This window comes from Capra hircus, chromosome 18, assembly GCF_001704415.2.
Source record: "Capra hircus breed San Clemente chromosome 18, ASM170441v1, whole genome shotgun sequence".
Lineage (NCBI taxonomy): Eukaryota > Metazoa > Chordata > Mammalia > Artiodactyla > Bovidae > Capra > Capra hircus.
This window is the reverse complement of record NC_030825.1, coordinates 66,729,768-66,752,248: the sequence shown is the minus strand read 5'-3', so window position 1 is coordinate 66,752,248 and position 22,481 is coordinate 66,729,768. Positions and strand designations below refer to the sequence as shown.

At 42.5% G+C, this 22,481-nt stretch overlaps 1 protein-coding gene and 1 pseudogene across 1 annotated transcript; both read right to left on the bottom strand.

The window, feature by feature from the left end:
* LOC102169215 (zinc finger protein 850) lies at positions 1,009–16,643 on the bottom strand. The gene is made up of 3 exons (XM_005693062.3): positions 16,346–16,643; positions 12,787–12,913; positions 1,009–5,604 (listed from the first exon to the last, which is right to left on the bottom strand). Exons 1-3 carry the CDS (start codon positions 16,376–16,378, stop codon positions 2,426–2,428), a joined length of 3,339 nt encoding a protein of 1,112 aa, XP_005693119.3. The 5' UTR covers positions 16,379–16,643; the 3' UTR covers positions 1,009–2,425.
* On the bottom strand, positions 19,332–19,934 carry LOC102168938 (annotated as a pseudogene).

Below are 22,481 nucleotides of genomic sequence, written 5' to 3'. Positions count from 1 at the left end.
CCATTACCACCACTACCTTCCTGCCACCTCCTGCTCTGCACCATACCTGGCTCACGGCTTTCCCTCTCCTGAGACGCCACCTCCAATCAAACATGGCCAGTGGTTTGGAGAATGTGGGCCTTGGACAAACAGGCCACATCAGGTTCCACTGGGGAACTTCCTGGGCTCTAGTTTTCCTGAGAAGTCTCACCAGGGATGGAGAGACCCACAGTGGCCCCATCAACCAACTGGAGTCTCTGAAAAAGAGACTCCACCCAAGTGGTGGTGAACTTCACAGAGGGGAAATACCTGATGCCATGAGTCAATAATTACAAACAGAGAAAGATGACAAGAACCTTGAAGAAAGTGTTCAGAACGTAAGAAGCCGTATCAGGAGATGGTGAGACAGGGAAGCCTAGAGTGCTGCACTTCAAGGGGTTTCAGAGTCAGACACGACTGAGTGACTGAACAACATAAGGAACTGGATGCTAAGTTTAGTTTTCCACTGAACACCCAGAGGACCCGAGCAGAATTTATCAGTTCCTTCCCTGAGTACATCCCACTTTCACAACCTGAGAATTTTAAAAATTGCAAAAGCTACAAAGCAGGGCTAGGTTTATTGTTTCGCTGAATGCCTAGACTTAAGTGATGGGAACAGGGATGATACATATTAAAAAAGGCAAATGATATGATCAGCAATTATACAGAAGATATACAGCTGGTAAACAGCACATTAAAAACGCTCAAAAATCATGAATCTCTAGGGAAATGTAGTAAAACCAATTGAAAGCTCAGAGACAGCTCGACTCACTTATTAAAAGGACTGATATTAACGATTGGTACAGATGTTGAGAAACTGGAACTCCTACAATGCAGATGGAAACGCAAAGGGGAACAGTCATTTTAAATGAGTTTCTTAGTTTCATCAGGTGTTAAAATTCATCTACCAAAGTGACTCAGACACACCCGAGTTATCAGTAAAAGGAACATACATCCACATAAAGAAATAACACAAATGTTTACAGCAGCTTTATTTTCAAGAATGAAAACCTAGAAATAACCTAAACGCTCAGAAAAAGATGAATGGATAAACAGTTGTACATCTAAATATAAGAATGCTACTCATCAAAAACTAAAGAGATGAGATACTTGTATATATCATGGATGAATCTGAAAGAATTATGAAACAAAGGAAAACAAAAATAGTAAGCCGTTTATGACTCCACTCAGATAAATTCAAGAAAATGCACATGTTATCTATTCTAAGGGAAAGTACATCAATGGTTATTGGAGAGGTGGGAAGGGCAAGGAGAGGTAAACATACCATTAACAGATATCGGCATTATCAGGACTCAAGAGGTTCATACCTAGGTGAAAACTTGCTTCAGCATCAGTCCTTCCAGTGAATATTCAAGGTTGGATCTCTTTGCTGTGAAAAGGACTTTCAGGAGTCTTCTCTAGCACCACATTTTGAAGTCATCAATTCCTTGCCATTCTGCCTTCTTTATGGTCCAGCTCTCACAACCGTAAGTGACCACTGGGGACACCATAGCCTTGGCCATACACATCTTTGTCGGCAGAGTAATGTCTCTGCTTTTCAGGACACCATTTAGATTTGTCATTGGTTTCCCGCCAAGAAGCAGTGGTCTGACTTCATGGCTGCAGTTTGGTGAATGTAAATTATACTTTGATACAGCTTTAAAGATTGGCTCAAAATGGAAAAAAAAAAAAAAAAAAAAAAAAAACCCCTGTATGTCCTACTCTTTTTGGAAAAAAAGGTTCTGCAACTGTATGCTGAACCCACCAACACACTCCTCATGTCCTCTGGAGATAGTCTTCTATCAGTGGTAGCGAAGATGGGGACAATGAAGTGCATTTCTGCCTGAGTCAGCAGGAATGCTGCCTAGATCGCAAGAGTCATATCCCCTTTTCCTTTCCTGCCTCTGCAGTAAGGTCCTTGAGTGAAATTCACTAGAATCAGCATATAAACTGATACTGTAAAGTCAATGTCATATAAACATTAGGGTGCACTTTTAGGAGAGGCACATTCCATCAAGTTGCCTGCAATTTTCCCCACTCCCTATTAAACCAGAATTTCTGTTGTGGTTTCCCTTGGGCCCAGTGGTCATACAAATAATGAGATTAGCTCAAAGATTTGTGGACATCAGGAAACACGGTTCTTTTAGGCTTGGAGAATACATACCTTTCAATAGTGCCTCAATACCCTATAATCTCTAATCTGAATAAGGAATAAAGATTCATGCTGCTCTCAGAAACACTTGAAATGAGATTCAATTCAGACCAATGGCCCCTCAATTTCCTCCCGTGTCCCCATACTCAACAAGGAAATTGCACATTCCCTGTACATTTATGCCTTCCTCTAGGGTAAACTCTCAAATGTTCAAAGTGATTTGTTCATAATAGATTTCCTATAGTTAGTGCATTCCTAAGGCCTTTCTCCAGTGTGAGCTTTCTTATGAGAGTGCAGTTTAGTGGTGTTAATAAAAGATTTCCCACATTCACTACATTTAAAAGGCCTTTCTCCACGGTGAACTCTCTGATGATAATAGAGGCTGCTGCCATAAATGAAAGATTTCCCACATTCAGTGCACTCATAAGGCCTTTCTCCAGTGTGAGCTCTCTGGTGTATAATGAGATGATTTCTCTGGACAAAGGTTTTCCCACAATCACCACACTCATAAGGCCTTTCTCCAGTGTGAGCACTCTGATGATAATGGAGGCCAGATTTGCTGCTAAAGGATCTTCCACATTCACTGCACTCATAAGGCTTTTCTCCAGTGTGACTTCTCAGATGTATACGGAGCTGGTAACCAGTGGTAAAAGATTTCCCACATTTGGTGCATTTGTAAGGCCTTTCTCCAGTATGAATTCTAAGATGACAACGAAGGTGGTAACTAAGGGTATAAGATTTCCCACATTCACTGCACTCAAAAGGCTTTTCTCCAGTGTGGGCTCTCTGATGTATACGGAGGAGGTAATTAGTAATAAAAGATTTTCCACATTCAATGCATTTGTAAGGCTTTTCTCCAGTGTGAGTTTTCTTATGATAGTACAAGGCAGAGTTAAAGTTAAAAGATTTTCCACATTCCTTGCATTCATAACGCCTTTCACCTTTGTGAATACTCTGGTGTTCAATAAGCCTATACTTACTATTATAAGATTTCCCACACTCAGTACACACGTAAGCACTTTCCCCTGTGTGAACGCTCTGGTGTTTAATTAAGGTACTTCTAAAGATAAAGGATTTCCCACATTCACTACACTCAAAAGGCCTTTCACTTGCATGTGATTCCTGATGACGCTTGAGGGCTGACCTAGACATGAAACATTTCCCACATTCACTGCACTCATGAGGTCTTTCTCCAGAATGAACTCTCTGATGATTACGGAGAGAACCGACAGTAGTAAATGTTTTCTTGCATTCATTGCACCTTACATAAAACCTGTCTCCAGAATGAATCCCCTGATGATAACGAAAGTTGAATTTAGAGGTAAAAGATTTCCCACACTCACTGCACCTATACGGCCATTCACTAGAATGAATTTTTTGATGGCAATGAAAAACAGCAGGAGTAATAAAAGATTTCCCACACTCACCACATGCATAAGGCCTTTCTTCAGTGTGAATTCTCTGATGACGATGGAGATGGGAACTAGTAATAAAAGATTTCCCACATTCATTGCACTTATAAGGCCTTTGGTGAGATCTCTGATGATATCTGAGGGAAGACCTAGAGATAAAAGATCTCTCACATTCACTGCACTCATAAGGTCTTTCTCCTGTGTGAGTTCTATTATGACAAATGAATGAGGATCTAGACATAAAAGATTTCCCACATTCACTGCATTTGTAAGGCCTTTCTCCAGTGTGAGATCTCTGATGATATTGGAGAGCGCTGGTAGAGGTGAAAGATTTCCCACATTCACTGCATTTATAAGGCTTTTCTCCTGTGTGAGATATCTGATGATACTGGAAACCATTGTTAGAGGTATAAGATTTCCCACATTCATAGCATTTATAAGGCTTTTCTCCTGTGTGAGATCTCTGATGATTACGGAGGTTCAAGTTAGAGGTGAAGCATTTTCCACATTCACTGCATTTGTAAGGCTTTTCTCCAGTGTGAGATCTCTGATGATATTGGAGAGCGCTGGAAGAGGTGAAAGATTTCCCACATTCATAGCATTTATAAGGCTTTTCTCCTGTGTGAGATATCCGATGATACTGGAAACCATTGTTAGAGGTATAAGATTTCCCACATTCACTGCATTTATAAGGCTTTTCTTCAGTGTGAGATATCTGATGATACTGGAAAGCATTGATAGAGGTAAAAGATTTCCCACATTCATAGCATTTATAAGGCTCTTCTCCTGTGTGAGATCTCTGATGATCATGGAGGTTGAAGTTAGAGGTGAAGCATTTTCCACATTCACTGCATTTATAAGGCTTTTCTTCAGTGTGAGATATCTGATGATACTGGAAAGCATTGATAGAGGTAAAAGATTTCTCACATTCATAGCATTTATAAGGCTTTTCTCCTGTGTGAGATCTCTGATGATTATGGAGGTTGAAGTTAGAGGTGAAGCATTTTCCACATTCAATGCATTTATAAGGCTTTTCTCCAGTGTGAGATCTCTGATGAGATCGGAGGATGCAGTTAGTGGTAAAGGATTTCCCACATTCACTGCACTCATAAGGCCTTTCTCCTGTGTGAGAGCTCATATGATAAATGAGGGCAGATCTACATGTAAAAGATTTCACACAGTCACTACACCTATAAGGACGCTCTCCAGAAAATACTCTCTTATGTCCAATGAACACAAAGCTGTGGTAAAAAGACTCTGCACAGTCACTGCACATAGAACTATTCTCTCCATTGTGCAATCTCTGGGGAGAAACGAGGACTGATTTGTGGCTTAAGGATTTTCCACATTTGCTGCACTTCTCTGATCCTGAATGAGTATAAACTTTTTTATCCTGATTGACAGTTGAGTTTTGTCTAAAAGATTTGCCACTTTTGATAAACAAATGAAGTCTTTCCCCAGGATGAACTCTCTGGTGCATAATAAACGTTGATTTGTACCTGAATGTTTTCCCACATTCCCTGCACACAAAACATGGCCTTTCAGTGTAGACACTCCAGTCCTGAACAAGTGTGTGTTTAGGGCTGAAGACTTTCTCGCACTTTCCGGAGGTATGATGACTTTTGCTTGGTGAAGTTGATCTGCACTGGGTGGCTGTATCCAGCTGCTCCACAGTATAAGTGGCCTGCAGATGTCCCATGCTGGCCAGGATTTTCCCAGAAGTAAGAGGCTTCCCTGACACATGGACTCTGGGGCTCTTAAAAGATAAAGCCTCATGTACACAGCTTCTCAAAGGCATATAAAATTTTTTTGCACACGCCCCACACCTCAACAGTTTTTGGCTGCATTGTGTTCCCTGCTGCTCCACCAAGTGGAAAACGTATCTCAAGACTGTACTACACTTCTCACAGGGATGGGTCTTCTGAGAAAATGGAGCTGCTGTGGGAGATCCAGTCCATGAGACTCCTACAGGAACAGTGTTTTCACAGGGTGTCTCCTCACCTTCTGCTCCACAGCAGCAACCTGAATGCAAAGAAACACTAGTGAAGTGCACGTTGACTTCATAGGGAGGGAGCTAGTTCACCATAAATGTATGGCCATTTCATGTAAGACTGACCTTCAAAGAAATGGGATACTTTTTAAGACTAGGGAGTTGGAAATCAGTTTAAGCAGCAGCTGCCATGCATTACTGGGTCCGAAACTGGTGGAGAGCTCAGCAAGAAAAGGACACAGAAGTAGAGTGTGACACAAGGAAAAGCAGCGGGTCTAGCGCTTGCTTCTCTGTCCACAGCTTCCTGTAGGACCTTTTCTACTACTGATGTGAAGCTCAGTAGAAGGGTGTGATCACGGCCACAAAAACACAATCACAAACCATTTGCTTTTCAAGGTCAATTTAAGCATATATTCACACCTCACAGCATGATGCATGATGGGCAAAGTTCAGAGAGTAACAGAGAAAGCGTGGTAGGAGAAACAGGTAAGATGTTGAGTTCAGAGAGGTGGAGATGATCCCTCTGCTAGAAGTCATAGCAGAAATGACAAAGTAACAGAAATGACAGGTCAGCAAAAAGTCAACAGTGGAGGAGTAAAGGTAGAAACGGGGTGTGGTCACTGGCAATAGTACCAAAGTTTTCACTGAACAAAGACAGTTTCCTGGTATATTTTAAACAATGCCCTGATGCCACAGTCTCCCCAGCTATAATTCAGCAGGACCAGGCCCACTGAGCTCACCGTGCCATGGCTAGAGTCATGTCCATCCCATTATGCACAAAGGATTCCCTTCCCTAAGAAAGCCATAACCGCAATTACTGGGTACATGGAGCACTGAAGGAAAAAAAAGAAAAAGGGAAAGGCTGGTGGTGTTCCAGAGCAACTCAGCACTACAGCAGACCCAGGAAAGAGCGCAAGTAGAGTGACATCAATAAAATAGTAGAATAGGGGATACCACCCTTCCCCACCAGTGAAAAATAAACAGCTGTCCATGAAGGACATTAATCAGCCTTGGAAGACACAAGAGTCCAGTGAAGAATTGACTCTTATATTCATGTATGGAAGTGAGAGTTGAGCCATAAAGAAGGCTGAGTGCCAAAGAACTGATGCTTTTGAATTGTGTTGGAGAATACTCTTGAGAATACCGTGGACTGCAAGAAGATCCAACTAGTCAATCCTAAAGGAATCAACCCTAGATACTCATTGGAAGGACTGATGCTAAAGCTGAAGTTCTAATACTCTGGCCACCTGATACGAAGAGCCAACTCACTGGAAAAGACCCTGATGATGGGGAAAATTGAAGGCAAAAGGAGAAAGGGGCAGCAGAAGATAAGATGGTTAGAAAGCATCACTGGCTCAATGGACATGAATCTGAGCAAACTCCAGAAGACAGTGAAAGACAGGAGTTTGCAGTGCTGCAGTCCAGGAGGTTGTAAAGAGTAGGACACAACCTAACTGTTGAACACAACCACCACCGCCACCACAGTGAAACATAATAAAAGGAAGAAGCATACAGAATGGATCACTGGAAAGTGTCTTAAAAGCGACATCTGGAAATGACTAGGAAATGAGGGCTGGGCTGCCACTGGGCTATTTCTCTCAGCTACAGGGCAGGGGCCACTGCAGTCCCAGTGGCCTCTGGTGCAGAAGACACAGCTGCCTGCTCTACAGAGGACACTGGGACTTTTGCCACTGAGTTATCTGACACTCATGGTCACAGTGGATGCCCTGGTGAGTATGAAGGAACTGGTCAACACCCTCAGAAGGAGCTGTTGTGCTGACCCAGAAGGAGGGCTGCCACACCTCCTAAACCTGTGCCAGCATTCCAGACCCTGACTCCACCACTACACCATGTACTCCTGTGTCTCAGGCACTAGAAAAAACTTTGCTATAGACATGCCAGTTTGACAGAACCACAGCCACTGTCTACATGTGCAGCCAGGCAGATTCCATGGCTGCTCCCTGCACAGCCACATATCTCAAACCAAAGCCAAGGTTGCTGAGGCTATCCAATCACCCAGACCCCAGAACTACTGTCACTCCAAAAGTGCCTGTATACAACACCCCAGGTCTGTGGATCCTCAACAGATGCACACACCTCAGACACCAGTGCTACTACAACCCATCAGGTACCCAACAGTCGATAGTGCACCAAGAAGGATCCCCTTGGTGACAAAGTCCTCTGGGAGAAAAAGAGATCAGGAGTTCCCTAGCAGCCTTCTCCACTTCAGACACACGCAACCTTGCTGATTGAGCAATCTTGATTATCTTTATTGACACTGACTTCAGGTGAAGAAGCTACACAGAAAACAACATAGCTGGGCCTCTCACAGAGCCAGAATGGCCACAGCCCAAACTTGAGCCCACCACAGACTGAGATCTTCCCACATCAAAAACTGTAATGTGAAGCCTAGAAGAAATGACTACACCATCAAATAAGCATAAAGAAATGCAAGGCAACAGGAAACACACAAAAAATCAAAGAAACATGAAACCAATGCAGAAATATACCATAATTTATCAGAAACCACACCCAAGGAAATGGAGACCTACAAAGGGTCAAAGAGTTCAAAATAATTGTTTGACCACAGTTCAGTGAAGCAACAACAAAGCAACAATTCAACAAAGTAAGGTAAACAATACATAAACAAAACAAGTTGTTTAACAAAGAGACAAAAATGAAAAAACAGGTCTTCCCTGGTGGCTCGGTCAGTAAAGATTCTGCCTCCAATGTGAGAGACCTGGGTTCAGCGCCTGGGTTGGGAAGACCCCATGGAGAAGGAAACAGCAACCCACTCCAGTATTCTTGCCTGGAGAATTCCATGGACAGAGGAGCTTGGTGGGCTACAGTTCATGGGATCGTAAAGAGTCGGACATGACTAAGTGACTAACGATACCAGCACTCACTGAACTCGCGAAGGCTGGCTGAGAGGAACAGGACTGAAGAATCACCCCACACTTTCAACCAGTGATATTGGAGGTTCTGGTATGCCCACTCTCCAAAAAGGCACTCAGATGTGAAGAATCAACAGACAAATTGATAAATGAACATGTCGGAAATCCCTATCACATCACAGATGGGATTCTTAATACGATACAACAGGGAGCTAAGAAGACATATTAAAATAAGAAATGGAACAATACAAGATCATTACACATATTTATAATCAAACACTTTCATGCAGACACAGAACAACTATATCCTCTTAATATCAGTAGAGTGTCAGCTAATACATGGGAAAGGCTGTTTCTACACTGACTGTCTTTATTGCACTGATCTTTTAGCAGAATTATTCTACTTGGTCTCCAAAAGAAGACATTCTACTACGCTGAAATAACACAAACAACTTACGCTTTTAACAGTCTGCTCTTACCTATTACCAGAACAGTTTATGTATTCTTACACTTTTGGACTTCTATGGGTATTAAAAACTTGAATAACGAAAGTTATGAGAACCAAGGTGGTATATATATGAAGTATACACCTTCAGTTCAGTTCAGTTCAGTTCAGTCACTCAGTCGTGTCTGACTCTGTGACCCCAGAGGCTGCAGCATGTCAGGCTTCCCTGTCCATCATGAACTCTGGAGCCTGTTCAAACTCGTGTCTATTGAGTTGGTGATGCCATCCAACTATCCCATCCTCTGTCATCCCCTTCTCCTCCTGCCTTCAAACTTTTCCAGAATCAGGGTCTTTTCCAGTGAGTCAGTTCTTTGCACCAGGTGGCCAAAGTATTGGAGCTTCAGCTTCAGCATCAGTCCTTCCAATGAATATTCAGGACTGATTTCCCTTAGGATTGACTGGTTTGATCCCCTTGCAGCCCAGGGGACTCTCAAGAGTCTTCTTCAAAACCACAGTTTAAAAGCATCCATTCTTCAGTGCTCAGCTTTTCTTATGGTCCAACTCTCACATCCACACATGACTACTGGAAAAGCCATAGCTTTGACTAGACGCACTTTTGTTGGCAAAGTAAGGTCTCTGCTTTTTAATACGCTGTCTAGGCTGGTCACAACTTTGCAAGCGTCTTTTAATTTCATGGCTGCAGTTACCATCTGCAGTGATTTTGGAGCCCCCCAAAATAAAGTTAGTCACTGTTTCTAGTTTCCCCATCTATCTACCATAAAGTGATGGGACCTGATGCTATGATCTTTGTTTTTTGAATGCTGAGCTTTAAGCCAGCCTTTTCACTTTCCTCTTTACTTTCATAAAGAGTCTCCTCAGTTCCTCTTCGCTTTCTGCCATAATGGTGGTATCATCTGCATATCTGAAGTTACTGATATTTCTCCCGGCAATCTTGATTCCAGCTTGTGTTTCACCCATCCTGGCCTTTTGCATGATGCACTCTGCATAGAAGTTAAATAAGCAGAGTGACAGAATACAGCCTTGATGTGCTCCTTTTCCAATTTGGAATCAGTCTGTTGTTCCATGTCCAGTTTTAACTGTTGCTTCTTGACCTGCGTACAGATTTCTCAGGAGGCAGGTAAGGTGGTCTGGGTTCCCATCTCTTGAAGAATTTTCCAGTTTGTTGTGATCCACACAGTTAAAGGCTTTGGCATAGTCAATAAAGCAAAAGTAGATGTTTTTTCTGGAATTCTCTAGCTTTTTCTAAGATCCAACAGATGTTGGCAATTTGATCTATGGTTCTTCTGCCTTTTCTAAGTCCAGCTTGAACATCTGGAAGTCCATGTACTGCTGAAGCCTTGCTTGGAGAATTTTGAGCATTACTTTGCTAGCCTGTGACGTGAGTGCAATTGTGCAGTAATTTGAACATTCTTGGCATTGCCTTTCTTTGGGATTGGAATGAAAACGGACTTTCCAGTCCTGTGGCCATTGCTGTTTTCCAGATTTGTTGGCATATTGAATGCAGCACTTTCACAGCATCATCTTTCAAGATTTGAAATAGCTGAACTGGAATCCCATTACCTCCATTAGCTTTGTTCATAGTGATGCTTCCTAAGGCCCACTGGACTTCACATTCCAGGATGTCTGGCTCTAGGTGAGCGATCACACCATCGTGGTTATCTGGGTCATGAAGATCTTTCTTGTATAGCTCTTCCGTGTATTCTTGCCACCTGTTCTTAATATCTTCTGCTTCTGTTAGGTCTGTATCATTTCTGTCCTTTATTGAGCCCATCTTTGCATGAAATATTCCCTTGGTATCTCTAATTTTCCTGAAGAGATCTCTAGTCTTTCCCATTCTATTGTTTTCCTGTTTCTTTGCAATGAATATCCCTTAGACATCTATTTTTAACTAAGTGAAAACTAGATGGAAATATGGGAGACCCAGGTGATTTGCAGGAAAGATACTTAAGTTTCTGTCAAAAAATTATGACTATGGGCTTAAGCTTTTATTGTCTTTTTGTGCTGTCTTTGTGTTTTGAATGTTCAAACATATAACTGGTGTATTAGAAGAAGAGTATAAATATCTGTTGAAAAAGGATAGTATCAATAATCTGATGATATTATCAGTCTTTTTGGGGGGAGTAATTGTTTCACAATGTTGTGTTAATTTCTGCTGTACAACAAAGTAAATTAGCCATATGTATACAAATATCCCCTCCCTGTTGAGCCTCCATATTTACCTCGTTTAACTAAAAATCAGTCACTTGGAATTCTGTTTAGATTGAAAGTCCTTGGTACATTCTTATTTTATGGCTATTGAAAATCATTCCAAAGCAGTTACACTGGAATATACGTAAGAAATGGTCTGACTAGTCTGAGAAAACCATACAATAAAAATGGAAATTTCATGTACTTGCAAAAATTCCGAGTTGGTAAAATTACCTTCATCTGTTGGGCATAATGTTTACCTTAGTAATACAATGATGACACTCATTTAAAACAAACAAACAAGAGCTTCCCTGGTGGTCCAGTCTTTTAAGAGTCCACCTGTCAAAGATCCCTGGTCCAGGAAGATTCTACATGGCCCGTAGCAACTGAGCCCCTGCACAACTACCAAGCCCAATGCTCCTAGAGTCTGTGCTCCACAAGAAAAGAAACCACTGCAACGAGAAACCTACATACCACAAGGAAGAGCAGCCCCCACTCACTGCAACAGAGACCCACAGAGCCAAAACTAACCAAATAAAAATGTGTTTTAAAAAAGAAAGCAAACGAATAAATGGACCCAAACAGAAATTCTGCTGCTGAAGAATACAATGAAATAAAGCACAGTGAAGACAGTATCAACAGGCAAATTTTACTAAGCAAAAGTAAACATCTAGGAACTTGAAAACAGGTGTTTTAATTATCCAGTGAGGAGAAAAAAGAGAGAAAGATGAAGTGAAGAAAGCATACACGGATTATGAAACATAAAGCAAAACATTATTTGTATTTTCAGAGTCCTAGAAAGAGCAGACAGAGAGAAAGGGGTAGCAAGCACATTTAAAGAAACAATGATTGAAAATTTTCTAACTAGAGAAAAAAGAGTACACATCCAGATACATGAGGCTCACAGGTTCAATCAAAAACTTCATTGAAGCATATTATAATAAAATGGTCAAAAAGTAATTACAGCCAATTCCCTGGAGGTCCAGTAGTTAGGACTGGGCACTTTCACTGCTGGGGCCTAAGTTCAATCCCTGGTCACGGAACTAAGATCCCAAAGCCTCAAGGTGTGAGGTGTGTCTGGCAGTGGGGTGGGGGAGAGCGGGGGGTGGGGGGTTGAGGATTACATACTAGTCATGAAAAGAATGAAATAATGCTATTTGCAGCAACATGGATGAACCTAGAAGTTATCATACTAAGTGAAGTAAGTCAGAGAAAAACATATATGTGATATCACTTATATGAAGAATCTAAAAAAAATAGTATGAATGAACTTTATTTACAAAAGAGACACAGACTCAGATAAAACAAACTCATAGTTACCAAAGCAGTAGTGAGGGAGGGATAAACTGGGAGTATGGGATTAACAGATGCACACTACCATGTACACAATAAACAACGATTTACTGTATAGCACAGGGAACCACATTCAATAAACTTATAGTAAACGATTTAATGGAAAAGAACTGAAAACACATGGATGTATACATACATATGTATAACCAAATCGCTTGCCCTATTAGAGTTCAGCACAGCAAGGATTGGGGTTGGAGAGAAGAGAGGGCAATGCCAACACCTATGCCACGTGAGGACAGAGCACCTCCTTCAGAAAGGTGAGATGAGGCAGGATACAGAGCTCAGCCCAGGTCACTGGGGAGGCTGAGTCTTACCCAATGAGGATACAAGTGTGTAGTTCTCCAGCATCACATCCAGATACAGGCGTCTCTGAGTCTCATCAAGGAGCCTCCATTCCCTCTGGGAGAAGCGCACAGCAACATCTGGGAAGGTCACACCGCCCTGTCATGAAGGGGACAGATGAAAGCTTGAACATTATCCCTCTGAGAACCCACAATCCATGTCCATACAAATCCATTTCAGATATTCGCCACCAGAGCTCCCAACATGAGAGAAGATGCCAGGCCCTGGTGCAACAGATGCCACTGTCTCCTCACAGCCCATTAACCAATGTGTTCAGCCCTCAGCAGCCACTAGGTGGAAGGGGTGGTGGTGCACACAAATGCCATCTAAACTTTGGGCTTGGCCTGCAATCTCGCCACCTCCCACCAGTCCTTCCTTCCATATTTGCCACCCTAAAACCAGACATGAATTTCACATTCCCACAACTCTCTTCAACTTCTTTACTGCCAGCTTTGCCTTTCAACCACAACACTTGTCTCTCCACTCAACCTTTGTAAAAACCCCAGCCCTAAAAATCTCCCCGCAAGACATCACTTCAGTTCAATCCAGTCGTTCAGTCGTGTCCAGCTCTTCACGACCTCATGGACTACAGCATGCCAGGCTTTACTGTCCATCACCAACTCCCAGAGTGGACTCAAACTCATGTCCTTTGAGTTGGTGATGCCATTCAACCATCTCATCCTGTCATCCCCTTCTCCTCCCACCTTCAATCTTTTCCAGCATCAGGGTCTTTTCCAGTCAGTCAGTTCTTCGCATCAGGTGGCCAAAGTATTGGAATTTCAGTATCAGTCCTTCCAATGAATAGTCAGGACTGATTTATTTTAGGATTGACTGGTTTGATTTCCTTGCAGTCCAAGGGACTCTCAAGAGTCTTCTCCAACACCACAGTTCAAAAGCATCAGTTCGTCACTGCTCAGCTTTCTTTATAGTCCAACTCTCACATCCATACATGACTACTGGAAAAACCATAGGCTTGACTAGATTGACCTTTGTAGGCAAAATAATGTCTCTGCTTTTTAATATGCTGTCTAGGTAAGTCATAGCTTTTCTTCCAAGGAGCAAGCATCTTTTAATTTCATGGCTGCAGGCACCATCTGCAGTGATTTTGGAGTCCAAGAAAATAGTCTGACACTGTTTCCATCATTTCCCCATCTATTTGGCATGAAGTGATGGGACTGGATGCCATGATCTTAGTTTTCTGAATGTTGAGTTTTAAGCCAGACATAGTGACTCATAAATGACATCTGCCCCAGACCTTATCCACTAGCAAGACTAAAACATCCCAGATCTCATCAAAATTCATCACAAAATCCTGAAGAAGCCATATAGTACTAAACAAGCAGTAGCCCCAGCCTCACTGCCTTCTTGTCTCAATTACTCCTGGGTCGCCTCAGCCATTTTTCCTCCATTCATCTCACACAAGCCTTGGCCACCTGCCAGGTTGACCTCTCTTACACGGTTCCCACTGCCACTTCTCTACCTCACTTGGGTTTGCAATCCCCACAAACATATCCAGGCCCTGAGCAAAAGAATCACTCCTCAGGGCACACACGTCTTTCTGACCTACTAACATGCCTACTATAACCTGCATTCCCCTCCTAACTGTGATCCACGGCTCCACGCTGCTCCACACAACAGTCATCACTTTTGAAAATTTCCATTCCTGAACACCTTCCCAGTTTTCCAGACCTGCCCAGTCAATTGCCCACTCGTTGCCTACACCTAGTCTTCTCTGAAACATCTCAGACTCTTAACAGAGCAAAACCAAACATTATATTTCCAAGGAAAATTAATCTGCTGCCATGGTCCCCATCCAGTTGACGGGCCTTCTTCCATCCTTTCATCTACTAGCGCCAAAACCCTAAGGGTCATCACTCGCTACTTCCTTTCTGTCACCGAGACCCACAATTTGGCTTGGCCCATCTCCAAAAATGGATCCAGAATTCCTGAGACATCGAGGGCAGTCCCTCTGGTCCATGAATAATCAATTAGGCTACCACAATTAATCATCCCATGCCTCCTGCTGCCCCTCCCCCCGTTTACTTCTATTAGTCTGTTCTCTTCTCTGCAACTAGTTGGAGGTCTTTAGATTTCAGTAAAACTACCTCCTACCTGCGATTCAAACATCTCATTACTTGTGTAACAAATTGCCAACAAATTTAGTCTTGCTGCCAACTTCTCAGGCAGCAACATTGCAGGCCTGACTCTGGACCCACCGCATCTGGCTTCTAAAGGAAAACAGAGAAGTTGTACCGGGGTTCCGGCTAGTCCAACCTACAAGCCTCTGCATTTCACGGTCCCTCTGTTTGTCATGCTCTCCCACTCTCCACCACGCGGTCAGAAACGACCTGACGACCACCTCACCATCCTGAATCCCGGGGCCTGAGCTGCGGGCAAGTGAGCGTGGGCCCCGGACTTAAGTGTCTGGCGCAGCGTGGGCTTCCCAAGGTGGCGACAGTGGTAAAGAATCCCCCTGCTCAGGGCTGGTGCACTGGGATGACCTGAGGGATAGGATGGGGAGGGAGGTGGGGGGGGGGGGGTACACCCTGGCTGATTCATGTGAATGTATGGCAAAAACCGTTACAATATTATAAAGTAATTAGCCTCCGATTAAAATAAATAAATAAAAAAAATTAAATGTGTTATAATTCAGAAAGCCTTTTCTATGTCTGAAGCTTGGAACTGAAAAAAAAAAATGTATTAAATATAGCCTCTTGCTTTCGTTCCTTAGAACAGCATGGAGTAAGAGGCAGACTGCTTGAGATTAAATTCTACGGTACTGTACACCAGCTATGAGTCTCTACAACGTGCTTACTACCTCTGTGCTAGTTTCCTTCTCTATAAAAGAGTTATCACCTACTTCACATGATTACTATTAAGATTAAATAACATATACTGAGGGTTTAAAACAGTTCTTGGTAGGCACCGTGTGTTTACTGTTATTTTTGTGACCGTTATTACTATCATTGCTATTTACATATTCTAGTCCCTCCGCTCAGGACGTATTTTCTCTCTTACTTCACTCGGCAAAATACTTCTTATTTTTCAAAACCTGACTCAAAACAACTGACCTGAACTTTTAAAACAATGTCCTTTTCCAGTGCTATCATAACAATCTTTATATCTATAGTTATTAACAAAATTACCCTGAAATTATCTATTTGAATGGCATACGCCTGTACACACTTGCCTCCTTCCTCCCCACTAAATTCCTGAAGAACAAGTGTTCCTTCTCCATTTGTTCCCTAGAACTGATGCACGACTTATGTATCAGGGAACCCCCTCCCTCCGCAAAAAAAAAGAACCTGCCTGCCAGAGCAAGAGACACAGGAGACGCGGGTTCGATCCCTGAGTCGGTCCCGGGAGTAGGGGCATGACAACCCCCTCCAGTAGTACTGCTTGGAGAATCCCATGGACGGAGGACATGGACGGCTACGGTCCATATGGTCGCAGAGAGTCGGACACGACTGAAGAGACTTAGCACGCCCGCACGGGGCGAGGGCGGTGAGGGCCGGGAGGACGAGCGCTTACCTGAGGTGGGTCCCGCAGCACCGCCGCAGCCATCGGATTCTGCCTGGACAGGGACGCGAGTGCCGGTACTTACGCCGGGTCTGGCGAGTGCAGCGGGGACAGAGCCTCCTCTTGGACCCTTCCGTCCCCGACCAGCGAGCCAACAGGAGAGACGCCAAAAAAAAGGGGGGGCAACCAGGCTGGCTAGGCGGGTGTCCGCTTCTCGCCTCACCATTCCATGAGGACACCCATACCCGACGGAGCACGACGTTTCCCCGGTAGCGTACTCGGCTCCAACGGACGCGCTAAGCAAATTGAGCGCTAGGCGATGAGACCGGAAATCCCTCCCCTGACGCACACTCACTGGGGGAAAGTCTTCATCCTCATCCCTCATTGGCTCAACGCTGGTGTCGCTCTGCCTAGGCGCTTCCAGGTAGTGTGGTCTGGGTGCTCTGGAGACCCCATGAAAGGGTGTCTGCCATCCTTAACTTCCAGAGCATTTCCTGTCAGCTAGCCGGAAGAATGCGAGGAAATGGTTCTCCTCCCCAGAGGGAGGAGCTTTACTCCTTAAAGACGTGAATAGACATTAATTTAGACTCCCCCCAAGCTCATCCTGCTCTCAGAGGACAAGTCTATTATTTTAGACTTTTCCAAATTCTGTTACTGTGGGCAGACAACGTTGCCCACATTCCTGAGCCCATCCCACTTCTAAAAGAAACAAAGCCACAGCCACTGCTGCTGTTTCCCAAAGGTGTTCCCGGAGGGGAAATCAGGATGCAGACAGGCAGGAAGCATTCTGTGCCTGGGACAATGACCCTTAATAGTTAAGATGCATATCTAAGGACTACTGTTAAGAAGCCCAGATTCTTGCATCCTCTCAAACACTGAAGAAAAGCACTAAAATCATCAACTTGAGTTGCCTGTTCTTTGTGATTATCAGTGATCCTTTAATGGTCAACTGCCTGTTTTTTCTAGCAAAAAAAAAAAAAAAACCACCTTCTCTATATCCCAGCTTTTCCCTTACCTCTATGGAGCAGTTCCTCAGAGCTGTGTGAGAGATTGTTACTAGAGTTAAAATTCTGAGTAACATCCCTGAATAGAACAACTTGCAACTTTTAGGTTGTGTCTTCTGCTTCAATCCACAACTGAGCTATGAGGGACATGATTCAATAGAGCCATTCAGGCATAAATGAGTCCATGGGTTGCTAGAAAATTGGTTATTGCTCTCAAATGTTTGTAGCCTGAAGCATTAGAGTCACTTTTGTGAGTTTCAGTGTGAATCACTAGGAACAATAGTAAAGATCCCTTTCCTAACTGGCAAGAAAAAAAAAAAAATCAACTGGGTAAATTTAAAAAGTTTAACTGTCTTTATTGATTGATTCACAAATTAAGCATCAACCCTTCTAGTGAGCAACGGGGAATTCTGAAGGCTACAGAGAGGAAAACGGTTTTTAAAGTAGGGAAAGGAATTCATTAATAAATAGGATGCTTTCAGGCTTAGATAACCTACCTGTGGAGAATGGAAGGGGTCTAGGTGCCAGATTACCTCGTCTTCCTTTGAGGGGGATGGAGAGGGCCTCATGTGACATACTACCTCATTGGTAACAACCAGAAAATTATTTCTTTTTTCAAACTTTAAACTTTTTATTTTGTTTTAGGGTGTAACTGATTAACAATGTTGTGGTAGTTTCAGGTGAACAGTGAAGGGACTCAGCCATACATATGTCAGGGGAAGCACACTGATCGAAACCGCCCACCCTGGCCAGGCACCATAGTAACCATTTGCATGAGTTGTTTTATGACTGGAGACCCTGATAAGGAATACGGAACTAATAAGCCACCACCAATCGTAAGAGTTCGGGAAAGGGCTAAAGGAGACACTGTGTGTCTGTCCACTTCCCAGAATCCCTCTCGCTAGCATCCATCTTGGCTGAGCAATGCGTGCGCCACCAGGAAAGACTCTGAATTAGGGTGATTGGCCAAAGACCACCCGGAAACGAATCCCGTCACCATAAAACCCGAGACTGCGAGCCACGCGGCAGAGCAGTTCTCCTGGGTTCCCTCACCCTGCTGCTCTCCACCCGGGTGCCCTTTCCCAATAAAATCTCTTGCTTTGTCAGCACATGTGTCTCCTCGGACAATTCATCTCTGAATGTTAGACAAGAGCCCAGTTTCGGGCCCTGGAAGGGGTCCACCTTCCTGCAACAAATGGTGACCCTGGCGGGGACTCTTTTTCGCTGAGACTGACATCCTAACTACTCGGGGCACTCGGGGGCCAACTTGCCTGTCAATGGACCAGACCCAGTGGCCGCAACTGGGACCCTTTCGTCCTTGGTCTCCTCCTGATATGGACAACTGGCCAGAGTGCCCTGACAGGTAAAGAACAAGAGACTTTATTGACCTCTCTCCCCTTCCCTCTCTCTTTCCTCTCCTTAACCCTTCCTATCCTTCCCCATTTTTCTAGTCTCCTGGTCCTGGACGCAGGAAGGAATCTGGTTGAAGGGCCCTCAGCCTGAGCTGAGGATTGGAGACTGATCACCTCCTCTTGGCAGAGTACTCGAATTCTGGTTCTGTTCTGGTCTGATTTCTGGTAGGGCCGAGTTCCAGTCCTCCCTTCTCTGGAGGCCCAGGGTAAAGTCCCATAACGCCTGGGTATCTGCAGGTGGCAGGAGACGTCTGTAAGGCCACCCCTTTTGCCCCTGTCTCCCGCCTCCTCCCCCTTCTTCTTTCAACCTGGTTTCCTTTCCTCCCTTTGAAATCTTTGATGTTAGTACTTGGATCTGAAGTTCTGTGTCTCTATAGGAGGTTTTCTGAGAGACTGTATTCTTGTATTTAAGGGAGTTTCTGATGAGGACTGCCAGGTTTATGTGTGTGTCTTTTAACTCTGTGTTCTGTGTTGTGATTTTTGATGGCCATTTTGCTTTGTCTGGCCACCATTTGGTTTATTTATTTATTTATTTATTTTTAAATTTTTTTTTAATTTTTTTTTATTTTACTTTTATTTGCATTTATTTTTTGCGGCATTTATTCCCGGGCCATAAGTTTTTGTTTCTTCAGTTTCTTCTGGGATATCTTTTTCTTCTGTGCAACCTCCTCTTCTGGTTTAGGAACAATCTGTTCTTTTTCAGTAAGGATCATCTCAATGTGGCAGGGAGAGCTCATGTAGGGGTGGATCCGACCGTGAGCTCTGTAAGTCCTGTGTCGCATCTTGGGGGCTTTGTTCACTTGGATGTGCTCAATGACCAGAGAATCTACATCTAAGCCCTTAAGTTCAGCATTACTCTCTGCATTTTTGAGCATGTGTAGTAAAAATTCGGCACTCCTTTTGGGCCATCGACCCTGAGTCCAGCCCCACTGTTTGGCCTGTGCACACCTGCCAACTCCACCGTTGTAGCGGCGGAACGGCACACGCTGCTTCTTTAACGTGACGTCCTTCAGATACTTGGTGGCTTTTCGGATATGCATACCCTTTATGGCCTGGGCGGTTTCACCAGTGTTCTTAAAGTGTACACGAAGATTTGAACCTCTTGATTTGCATGATTTTGTGGGGTTTTCTGGGTCAAGTGAATAGCACACCATTTTCAGGAGTCACCTCAGGCCGCTTACCGGAAAAGGCCACCATGTGGTTTAGACCTGCCACCATTTTGTTAGAACTTGATTTTCTTTCCCTGTGCCTTGAGACCAGGGCTCTCAGGAACGCTTATCTAGACCATCTCTAACTCCTGAGACTGAGGGAAAAGGGGAAAAAGACTTTAAAATTTTATTTATTTCAACTTTTTAAAAATAAACTAGTAAATTTTATATTGTAATATCTAATTCATGACTAAACTTAGAAAATGAAGCTAGATCTTGCACTGTGTCTGTCTAAATATGTCTTGGTATGTCTTTGTCTCTGGGTAATATTTTTAAGGTTAATTTGTAAATGAGCTCTATTTATTTGGCTTAAAAAAAGGTAAGCGCTTACAAATGAAATAATTCTAAATTAAACAATAAATTCCAGGTTCATGTGAACTGGGAAATATTCAGTATTAAATACCTGATATTAATGTTTGTTTGTTGACCTATCTAATATAGACATGTCTTAGAGTAATTAACATTAAGTAGAATATTTTCATTGTACCTAGGTTTCAGTTCAGTTCAGTCGCTCAGTCGTGTCCGACTCTTTGCAACCCCATGAATCACAGCACGCCAGGCCTCCCTGTCCATCACCATCTCCCAGAGTTCACTCAGACTCACATCCATCGAGTCCGTGATGCCATCCAGCCATATTATATTATATCTGTTACAAGTTTGTCAACAACGAAATTACCTCGAGTAAAGAAACTTCTAAAAAATGTAAACGAGTTATGAGCTTTCATATAAACTCTATTAAGAATAATTATTCTTTAGAAATACCTGTCTAAAATAGTCTCTCCAGATTGGTGTAACTTAAATTTCTAAGGGTTGTGCCAAGTGTGCAAAGTGTTGGAAGTCTATTGAATAGTTAGGTCATTTCCAAATAAAATAAGATTTTGAAACATTTACTACTAAACACTAATTTCCTTTTACAGTGAAACTAAAGAGATTTGGGACTATACATGAATAATGTTTGGTGCCTTCCTAAAATATTCTAAGAAAGCAAGGGTTTTAGAAATTATCGCTAGTATTTATGCTCACCAATCTATAAAATGCTAATATAAAAGTTAGTTCCTGGTTGCTAAAGGAAAGTAGGAAGTGTGTTTTCAGCAAAAAAAAAAAAAAAAGAAAGAAAGAAAGAAAGAAAGAAAAAGGTATGAAAAAATACTAAAAAGAGTTATGCATGATCAGGATTTTCTAAAACTGGATTTCAGTTAGTTAGATAAATGGATTTTGTTAGAAATGACACAGCCATAAGAAAACTGGTTAGAGTCAACTAGGTCCAAGACGGTGGAGCCGACTTTCACTAGACCTTCAGCCTTGGTATTCAGGCCTATTGTGACATATCAGCAGGCTAAGTGATACACCCATCAACATTGACTACATGTGACCAAATGTTCTAAACCCTTTTAATTGATCATTTTGATAAAACTTCCTAAATAGAATTCTTTTGACGTTCTTTTGACCTCTAGCTAACTTTTGGGTGCTTCAGAGGGCCCCTGAAACATCCCAAAGAGAGATATTAAACTGTGTTTATTTGGTTGGTTAAATTACATGGAAAAGATTATCAAATGAGTAATACATCTGCTCATGTTATAATGTATGGTAAAATTACTAATGCAGATATCCTAGAAATTATATGGAGTTCTTAACATTCTGATATGTCCTGGTATTCTAATGGAAAACCTGACTTCACAAAAGTTAACAAAAGGACTGAATGAACCAGCGAATAAGCTTACAACTTTTATGGTTTCTATCTGAAAAATTACGGGTTTGAATCTTATGTTTTCAGGGAGTAGGGAAAACCTTCCTCTCAAACTAATTATGGCAATACTTTGGTAAAATTAAACGTTATAAACAAAACAATTATATTTTCTCTCTGACTCCTCCAAAAACTGGAAATTCTTAGGTTTCTAGTAAGTTTATCAAATGAGTTAGGAAGGTTATCTCACAGGTACAAAAATCTCAAGAAATGTTTGAGACCTTAAAAAGGGAAGAATTCACCTAGATTTGTTAGGCAAAATCTGTGATAAGCCTTTGGTGTGAGTTTCCCAGCCCTGGTTTATTTTAAAAGTTCAGTGAGACTCTATAAATGTTTCAACAAAATAAAAATTCTATAATCAATTATGGTTATATAAATCATCAGACCAAAATAAGTGAGAACAGACTTATTTTGCGAACAAACTAGCCTTGATTTGGTTAAGTTTGATAAAAATGAGGGTAACTTTAGGGAGAAAAAGATATTTCAAAAAATGTTAAATCCCAATTTGTTAATGGAGGTCTGCATCCAGTAAGACTCATCTCTTAGATATGTGATATTAATGTAAAATTTAATTGAATTCTTAAAGTTTGTTTCTGAAGCTTATCTCAGTAATCTATCTTTGGATGAAGATCAGATGCCTCATGACCTGCAACCAGGACTGGAATAAGACATAATTTAAGGGACTGCCTCCAACCTGGATGGAAGGACTTTTTTATCAGGTACTCTTAACTAGCTCATGCACAATGAAACTGAAGGGAAATTAACTCTTAGATTAATTCC